The sequence below is a fragment of the Silene latifolia genome, chromosome X, assembly GCF_048544455.1.
Source record: "Silene latifolia isolate original U9 population chromosome X, ASM4854445v1, whole genome shotgun sequence".
Classification (NCBI taxonomy): domain Eukaryota; kingdom Viridiplantae; phylum Streptophyta; class Magnoliopsida; order Caryophyllales; family Caryophyllaceae; genus Silene; species Silene latifolia.
In genome coordinates, this window is record NC_133537.1 from 208,814,369 (window position 1) to 208,821,849 (window position 7,481).

General features: G+C 40.1%; 1 protein-coding gene across 1 annotated transcript; it reads right to left on the reverse strand.

The window, feature by feature from the left end:
- Window positions 1-309: 309 nt before the first annotated feature.
- Window positions 310-735, reverse strand: LOC141619138 (uncharacterized). Its single transcript, XM_074436162.1, has one exon. The coding sequence runs from the start codon at window positions 733-735 to the stop codon at window positions 310-312; it is 426 nt and encodes a 141-aa protein (XP_074292263.1).
- Between the last annotated feature and the right edge of the window lie 6,746 nt (window positions 736-7,481).

A 7,481-nucleotide genomic window follows, 5' to 3' on the forward strand; every position in this document is an offset into this window, starting at 1 on the left:
GGGGTTCACTGCTTCATCGCGTTGACTTTTCTTTCTTCATTTACTTTTATCTCCTCTCGAAAATTAAAAGTTACGACCCCGAACGAGGTTGCTTGCATGAGGAAGCATGCTAATCCTCTGTAAAGCCTTCTTCTCATCTTCAATCACCTATAAATCACAACTCAAAATACAAAGTAATCTAGAAATTATTTCTAATTTTACGAAAACATTAAATTGTTCGGAAATTAAAAACAAAAACAAATAAAAATACGGGTTGCCTCTAGAGAAGCGCTGATTTTATGTCCCGCAGAACGTAGAAGCTTGAGTGAGTTAAGCTTCCATAGGTAGAGGATTCACGGTGACTTCCTCTACAACCCCAACGATCACATTCTCATGATAGACTTTCAATCGATGGCCATTAGCTTTGAATTTTTCTCCATTGGTGGTCATCACTTCAACGGAACCAAACATGTTGACATTAGTGACGGTAAATGGACCGGACCACCTTGATCTTAGCTTTCCCAGAAATATCTTGAAACGGGAATTGAACAATAGTACATTATCACCGATTTTGAATTCTTTCTTTAGAATCTTCTTATCATGCCATCTTTTCGTCTTCTCCTTGTAAAGACGGGAACTTTCATAAGCTTGTAAGCGGAATTCATCAAGCTCATTGAGTTGCAATAGTCGTTTCTCTCCGCTTAACTTAGAATCCATATTAAGCTCCTTAACCGCCCAATATGCCTTGTGCTCCATCTCAACCGGTAGATGGAAAGCTTTTCCATTGACCAGCCTATATGCTTAGGTACCAATAGTTGTCTTGAATGCGGTACGGTAGGCCCATAGGAGGCTATCTGGCTTCATGCTCCAATCTTTCCTTGATTTGGAAACAACTTTCTCAAGTATGGACTTGCACTCACGGTTTGATACTTCTACTTTGCCCCTTATTTGTGGATAATAGGCCAAGCCTCTTCTATGGGAAACCGCATACTTTGCAAACAATGCATCAAATTGTTTCTCACCAAAGTGCGTACCACAATCAGTAATGACCGCTCTAGGCACACCAAATATGGGGAAGGTGATCTTTTTGAAGAAATTAATCTCGGCTCGGGCATCATTGGTGGGAGTAGCAATTTCCTCTACCCATTTAAAGACATAATCAACGACGACCAATTTGTAACGATTACCTCTATATGAAGGAAATTCCCCTTGGTAATAGATACCCCACACATCAAACACCTTCACTTCCAAGATATCATTCAAAGGCATCTCGTGCCTCGTTGAAATCTAGGCCGTTTTTTGGCAAGCATTGTAGGCCATCACAAAACTCTTAGCCTCTTGGAACATGGTAGGCCAATAGAAACCGGATTGCAACACTTTTGAAACGATCTTTGATGGTCCATGATGACCACCATAAGGAGAAGAATGACATCCTTAAAGCAACCCTTTCACATCCTAATGCGCGACACATCTCCGAAATAGCCCATCAGATCAATGTTTGAACAAATAAGGATTGACCCAAATGAAGAACTTGGCATCATGTAAGAACTTCTTCCTTTGTTGATATGAAAGATCGGGTGGCAACTCCTTTACAACTAGAAAATTGGCTAAGTCGGCATACCATGGAGGATTGGATTCCAACATTATCAAGGAGTAATCAGCGAAAGAATCATCATTAGGTATGTCAATACCTCCATCTTTATAATTAAATTGGGATAAGAGATCGGCAACAACCTTTTCGGCCCCCTTCTTATCATGAATCTCAAGATCAAATTCTTGCAAGAGTAAGATGCATCTTATAAGCCTTAGCTTGGCCTGTTGCTTGGCTACGAGATGCTTTAAAGCGACATGATTGGTATGAACAATGATTTTGGACCCAATCAAATAACAGCGGAATTTGTCTAAGACATAGACAATGGCAAGTAGCTCTTTCTCCGTGGTGGCATAATTGATTTGAGCCGCATCCAAGGTTTTGCTAGCATAGTAGATAGCATGGAGCACCATGTCTTTCCTTTGGCCTAGCACGGTACCTACCGCATAGTCACTTGCATCACACATGAGCTCGAATGACAAGTTCCAGTCCTTTGATTGGATGATAGGTGCGGAGATCAAAGCCTCCTTGATCATATTAAAAGACTCGAGACAAACATTAGTAAACACAAATGGAGCATATTTTAGAAGAAGCTCCGTAAGGGGTTCGCCAATCTTAGAAAAGTATTTGATAAAACGGCGATAAAATCCAGCATGGCCTAAGAAACTCCTTACACTTTTGACATTTACCGGTGGAGGTAGTTGCTCAATAACTTTGACCTTAGCACGGTCAACTTCAATTTCTCGTTCGGAAACAATATGCCCAAGCACCACTCCTTCATTCACCATGAACTGGCACTTTTCCAATTCATCACTAAGTCAACCTCTTCACAACGCTTCAAAAATTTAGTCAAGTTAGCCAAGCATGCATCAAATGAAGAACAATAAACGCTAAAGCCATCCATAAACACCTCCATGATAGATTCAAAGAAATCAGAAAAGATGCTTACCATGCAATGTTGGAATGTAATGGGGGCATTACAAAGACCAATAGGCATCCTACGATAAGCAAAGGTACCATAGGGTCATGTAAACGTGGTCTTCTCTTTGTCATCTGGGTGAATGGGTATGAAAGAACTAGGAATAACCATCTAAGTAGCAAAAGTACTTATGACATGCCAATCTCTCCAACATTTGGTCAACAAAGGGTAATGGGTAATGGTCTTTCTTGGTGGCCAAATTCAACCTCCTATAGTCAATACACATGCACCATCCCGTCACAATTCTAGTGGGAATGAGTTCATTTTTATTATTTTTGACTATGGTGGTTTCTCCTTTCTTAGGAACCACTTGGACCGGACTAACCCATTTATAATCGGAAATTGCATAAATAATTCTCGCACCCAACAATTTAATGACCTCTTTTTTAACCACTTCTTGCATGTTCGGATTTAATCGTCTTTGACCATGGACACATGGTTTATGATCTTCTTCAAGGTAAAATCTATGCATTCAAAATTCTGGGCTTATGCCCTTCAAATCATCAAGTTTATAACAAATGGCTTTCTTGTGATTTCTCAACACATTTAGGAATGAAGATAATTGACTCTCGCTCAAATGAGCACTAACAATGACTGGATACATTCCGACTCATCTAGAAAAGCATACCTAAAATTGGAGGGGAGGGGTTTAAGTTCGGGTTTTTGTACCTCAAGGTCTTGATGTAACACCCCAACTATCCAGCCAAGATAATTGGAGCGTTACCGTCTCGGTTTTCCAAGGCAGTGAAATCGGAATTACAATTAAGAAACTTTATTAAATAAATAACAAGTTTAGTTATTACAAACGTAAACTAATGGATGAAATACAACTCGTCTATGACTATGCCATCTACCTAGTGACTATGTACTCGACTCCAAAGTCCGTAGCACGGCCCGAATCCTGATCACGTTAACAAACAAAACTGTACTTAACCTGCTCCCCATATGACCAAAGAATATCATATGGATCGACACATGCTACCCCAAAAGAGATAGGTGACAAAGACACAGACACACAAACGTGAGTAACGATAAAAGAAAGTGTGACACGACTCAAGTGCGTGAGTCAACAATATGACCATGATATGAATGACACACAATTATCCAACCGTCATACCGGTACCGGTACACGCCCAGACGTACCCCCAACCACTGGTGCCAGGAACACGTCCACGACACCACAATTACACAAGGTACTTCGAACACGTCTGTGGTACCGGGCCCAAGAGCGACTCGGGCACCATGCCAGACGTCGTGTCACACCCACGCGCGTCCCTTCAAGACTCAAGTCATTAATGTGCACATCCCTTTTGGAGCGGGAAACTCCAAGAGGCGACTCAAGCGGAAGACGGTCTCGCAACCGCCTTCCGTCTCCATAGAACAAGTAACCAACCAACACCGCAATATCCTCCAATATACATGACATACACAATAAATGCAAGATACCGTATAACATGCCAATTACCGAGTCATTAAATGCAATTAATAAGAAACAACTCATTTTTAACAAATAAACACATTATCGAAACTGAGTAGGATAAACCTACCTTTTAGCAAATCCTTACAAGCAATCCGTCACACAAGCTAGGCCCGTCTCATAAAACCGTCTCACAAAATCCATTTCCTAAAATACGATAATAAAATAAATACCTATAAATATACTCATCTAATCGTACAAATACATAAAAAATACTTATAAATATACTAATATATTTATACTAATACGTATACGACTAAATTAAATATGAACTAACTTAATTAAATAAAACTCGACTTACTAATTACCCAAAACCCGACTTACACTCCACACCCAATTACCCACCAACACCACCATCCACTGTCGCCACCATGGCCACCACCACTAGCCATGGGGAGCTTCGGCCATCACAACAACCCCACAGCAACAAGCCCTCACACCGCACAATAACCCGACGCAACCCACACACGCACAAACCACCACCACCGTGGATGCCACCACCACCATGGTGCCGTCAAATCACGGTGGGTCAAAGGGTGGCCACCCTGCCAGCAACCACTACCTACAACAACAGCAACAACCGCAACAACAACAGCAACAATGACAACAACAACAACAAACCCGCGACAGCCATACACCCCCTTTATACCCTCGTTTTCCACCACCTACAGCCACCCTATCTACCACCCATGGTTACCACTGAACTCTCCTATCAACCCTAGACACAATCACCCCAAAACCACCCAAGGTCTGTCACGGTTTAAGGGGTAAAAACCCGTCTCAAAATCGTGTCACACAAGCCAAAACGTGCCCTTGATCTACTCGGCCAACTCGTTTTTGAACGGTTAATGGCGGTCAAATGGGTGGTCAAACGACATGTCAAGGTCGGTCGAGGTTGGGGCGAGTCGATGTTATAAATTAATTAATATAAAAGTTAATGTAAGACAGTATTACCTTAAGATTTCGAGGCGGAGGGACAAAATCTCCAAATCTCCAAATCTCCTCTCTTTCTCTCTTTATCTCTCCTTCTCATCTTTTCGCTCTTAAATGTGGATTTTGTTGAGATTACAAATGGATAGGGTAGTATGTATACATATGGTGGGAGTGTATAATACATGTATAGTGCATTATTATTATTATTATCATAATCATTATTATTCTTACTATTAATATTATTATCATTGCCATCTCATAATAATAATAATTATTTTATTATTATAAAATACGGAGTATTACAATCTTCCCCCCTTAAAAGAACTTCGTCCCCGAAGTTCACCTCACTCTCTCATTTCCACAATTCTCATGGATTCTCCGGCACCTCACATGTCTATCACCCGTATACGCTCTTTCTAAACATCACACTCATTCCTAAGTTCTTCACTCAATTTTCACTACTTTCTCACATTCTGTACTTTCTCTTCCCTAAATTCCCGAATTATTATATCTACTCCCCATAAAAGCGAACTTCGACCTGAAATTCGACTATCAATCCTCAAACTACGGTCTCATACACTGGTTTCTAAATTCCCTAAATGACTATGTTTCAGGTTCAACACACTTTCTTACCTATTCCAAATCCATTATCAAATCTCGTATCGTCTTATGCCATTGCTATAATCCCAATCTAGAAGCCTCTCTAGAAGTCTCTCTACGGGTACCCCTACGAGCCTCCCAAAGGTCAAGCGCCCGGTCCAACCCACGGTTCCCAATCTATAATCCCATAAATAACTCTTAACTCATATTCGCTATATGAATACATCTATCACGGGGTATAACCCGATTATAATTATGTATCTATATCATGTCAAATATAATGCTTTCACATGTATGCACATCAAAACACCAATTACGCGAATTCTAGGAAACAATCAATTAGTGCAAAATTTCTTGTCCTTTGACTCAACATGATTAACATTCCCAATTTTGGACCTCATGCCACGCATATACCACGTCAAATCCACCACATGATCACACATGTGTTTCCATATCCGTTCCCATCCATCATCAACCCTTCCGCTTATACGGAAGGCCACAATCACCATTATGCAAAGACCCCTATGCGACACATAACATGCATCTTTTATCTTACTTTTACACAACAAAACAAAATCGCGTTGATTAACACATATCCAACAAGATTATCACATCATTTGTTATCCAATTACTCTTGTTAAATCACGGTTTCCATTCAATTGCAACATGCCACCCAAGATGATCAAATGTAAACAATTGACAAGGTATCATTCATATGGGGTCAACATATTCATCCGAAACAAACCACCCAATATAAATCACGAAAATAAGGGTATACACCCTATACTAGGTCGAGTATTGACATAAGAAGGTGCAAAGCAGATCACTCGGTCGAGTATAGGAGGCTACTCGGTCGAGTAGGCGGCCACTCGGTCGAGTGCATGGTGCACTCGGTCGAGTGCCACCTAGGAAGAATGTTTTCATTCTCTGACTCGTTCCCAAGCTTTCCTATTTCATAACTTAATTAGGTACTACAACTAGATCACGATGTACACCGTGGGTGTTTCACTCGATGATTGGGAGACAACTTTACAAGTAACATCTATACTATCACTGTTAGACCAAAATCTCACCAACTACTCTCTCTCTCGCCATGCATGCATACTTATATTAAACTGTTACCCTATATAACCTCAATGATCAACTAACTTAACAACATAATTTACCGCTCCCCGAAAACCGCCTTTCAAAGGACAACCATCAATTACCCTATCAAACGTGTACACTAACTTTCAAATAGTCTCGTCATTCACTTCTTACTACGACTTTTATTTGATATCTTTCACCGTCCAATCTAACTGATCACCTCAAGTTCCATCTAGTTACCTTCTTTCTAATTCTCATCAATCCTCGAACTCAATTTACATATTCCCACGACTATGAACAACCCAAGATGTCGCCTCATTCTACCCTTAGGTACCTCAATTTATTTCTCTTTATTCCACAATTCAAACCCCAACTATTTCTCAACTATAATTCTCACATCATGTTGACTTATAACATCCTTTAACATGTAATACATAAGTCCATACCATTAACAAATACTCAACCTTGATTACACATCACTCATTATCCAGAAATTACCTCATGTACTCATCTTACTCAGCCTAAGACACCTCACGTAAGCTAAACTCACTTTCTTGTCCACCCAATTTCCGACATAAAATATCCACAAGATCACATCAATAGCCTTGAATCACAAAATAATACTTCCTTAATAGCGAAACATTACTACTTAGCACAAAAGATTCCTTCCTCAAAAGTTGATTCCCTTTTTCCCAATACATACATCACCACCTTATCGAATCTAATATAGTTACTACTTTTTTCAAAATTTAGACCAATAACACCCCCATCCATCAAATAACTTTCTCTCTTTCCTGACATCATATGCTTGCCTACCAACACGACTCAAATCCACA